This window comes from Salpingoeca rosetta (assembly GCF_000188695.1).
Source record: "Salpingoeca rosetta unplaced genomic scaffold supercont1.38, whole genome shotgun sequence".
Lineage (NCBI taxonomy): Eukaryota > Choanoflagellata > Craspedida > Salpingoecidae > Salpingoeca > Salpingoeca rosetta.
Genome location: NW_004754896.1, coordinates 200,284 through 202,659, shown reverse-complemented (window position 1 = coordinate 202,659; position 2,376 = coordinate 200,284). Strand labels below are relative to the sequence as shown.

The 2,376-nt window shown below is 52.5% G+C and overlaps 2 protein-coding genes across 2 annotated transcripts in view; one reads left to right on the top strand and one right to left on the bottom strand.

Moving 5' to 3' along the window:
- Positions 1-635, top strand: part of PTSG_10559 (uncharacterized protein) — a 3,363-nt gene extending 2,728 nt beyond the window's left edge. The window contains exon 5 of the mRNA XM_004988037.1: positions 195-635. Within this exon, the coding sequence (XP_004988094.1) occupies positions 195-308 (114 nt within the window). The 3' untranslated portion in view covers positions 309-635. The remainder of the gene's footprint in view (positions 1-194) is intronic.
- PTSG_10558 (uncharacterized protein) overlaps positions 525-2,376 on the bottom strand; it is a gene marked incomplete at its 5' end in the record, with an annotated part of 5,690 nt that continues 3,838 nt past the window's right edge. Inside the window, 4 exons of the mRNA XM_004988036.1 lie at positions 525-1,123; positions 1,330-1,438; positions 1,660-1,790; positions 1,986-2,173. Coding sequence (XP_004988093.1) covers positions 932-1,123; positions 1,330-1,438; positions 1,660-1,790; positions 1,986-2,173 — 620 coding nt within the window. The 3' untranslated portion in view covers positions 525-931. The remainder of the gene's footprint in view (positions 1,124-1,329; positions 1,439-1,659; positions 1,791-1,985; positions 2,174-2,376) is intronic.

The window sequence follows — 2,376 nt, the reverse complement described above, 5'->3', positions numbered from 1 at the left end:
AAAAAAAAAAAAAAAAAAAAAAAATAAAAAAAATTCGAAAAAAAGAGAAAACGACCACAAAAATCCGTCATGCATAAACACTCTCTCTCTAATACTCTCAGCTTCCTCCACATATCACCCACCCTTTTCACACACACACACACACACACACACACACACACACACACACACACACACACACACACACACAACAGGTTCAGGTGGAGGTTCGCAAGGGCAGCGCGCGCCCGTCGCAATTGGAGGCGCCGTTTCAAAGCGCGCTCGCATCGGCGCTGTCCACGTTTTACGAAGACCTCAAGGCCCTATAGCAGCAGCGCAGCAGTTGCCAACCTGCGTGTGCATGTTGTGTGTATCGTGTGTTTGCGTGTGTGTATTGTGTACTGTGAATATGTGCGCATGCCGCGTCGTGTGTGCATGTGATGTGTGTGGATGCATGTGACTTCCTCTTATGTCGTCTGTGTCTGTACACCTGTTCCTCCCCCCTCCTCCTCTTTGCCTTGTCTGTACTGCCTTGCTTGTTGCTACGCTTTGCTTTGTATGCTTTGCCTTGTTTGCTGATTGGTTGTGTTGATGGTTTCTAGTTTGTCGTCACACCACGCCCACTTGCATGAAGAAATTATACGAGCCATTTCAGAACTGACCACGTGTGTGTGTGTGTGTGTTGTTGTAACAGCAGCATGACAGAGAGCAATTTGGGAACACACACGCACACATGCGAGCTCTCGCGTAGGCATCCACTTTGGCAGCTATGTGCCATCACGGTACACAAGCACATGGATGGCCGCAGTGACAGTCACACAAAATGACAAGCACACACACATATGCATGTTCACACGCAAACACAGACACAGACACACACACACACACACTCTCTCTCTCTCTGTCTCTCTGTCTGTCTCTCTCTCTTTCGATGTCTGGGTGCGCAATCATGTCACACGCACTCGTCTGTGAGCGTGCGCACGTATTCTGCAAAGAGGGCGTTTGCCCACGAAAACCACTTGCGGGTGAACTTGCTTGGGTTGTCCGCGTCAAAGCTCTCATGCATGCGCTGTGTGCCGCCCGTCGACTTGACTAACATGTCAAGCACGCTTTGCTTCTCCTCCACACTCGTGCTTGTCAGCCCCTGTTTGAGTGTGAGTGAGAGAGAGAGAGAGAGAGTGTGTGTGTGTGTGTGTGTGTGTGTGTGTGTGTGTGTGTGCGTGTGTGTGTGTGTGTGTGTGTGTGTGTGGAGGCAGAGCTGAAACATACCACTGCACCACTACCACGACTACTAGCACCACCACCAACACTGCCGCCAAAATACACGACTACGACCATGACCAGCACCACCTGCATGATGAGACTCATTGGCCAGATGTTGTTCTTGATTGCGCCGCGCATGTGCACGGATCCAATGCCACGGAACCGCCCATCACGCGACGTCGCAAACGTCGGGTTGCTGTCACCGTGGCGGTGGTGGTGGTGGTGGTGGTGGTGGTGAAGAAGCAAGCAAGCAAGCCCAGGCTGACATTCGCACATCTACGTACGCATGCGTGCACGGCACACATTTACCACCATCACCACCACCACCACAACCATCACCACCACAACCATCACCATCACCACCATCAGTGCCACCACCACCACCACCACCACCACCATTATCATCATCAATGCCACCTTGAACTGAGAAGGAAACGGCGGGTGTTGGTGTACGCGTCCTTGTCGTAATTGTACCCGAGATATGGGATGCTGAGAAGCGACGGTACATTCGCATCGTCTGTCAGCAGGTGGTTGCCCAGGCCGTCGACCTGATGCACGCGCACACACATGCAGGTGGGGGGGTGAATACATGTTACGGGGTGCACACGTTGGCACCATGCACGCACACACACACACACACACATGCACGCTCACACGCTCACACGCTCACACCAACCACCAGCCAACCAGCGTCCACATCTCATCACAACAGCCACCAACGAAATCACAAGCATCTACCGCACCTCGTAAGCGTAGACGTTGCCAAACTGTGGGTGGTGCACGATGGCGTGGTTTCGAATGCCGGAATCAATGTCCAGTGCAAGGGTGGACGCGCGTGAAGCAATGACGTCGTCGTGCCAAACGTTCAATGCCATCTCCTTGGCATACCCAAGCACCACCACCGCAAACATGTTGCTGGGCACAAGGTAGCCTGGTTTCGATGTGGGGGGGGGGGAGGAGGGTGATTGGTGTGGAAGTGCAGTTGTTGGTGAGAGTTGTGTTTGCTTTGGTGTGGATGAACAGAATGGAAGGAGAGAAGGAAGAAATGGTTTGAGATAGAACGCACAGAGGGCACAAACACACACACACACACAGACACACACACACACACACACACACACACACACACAGACA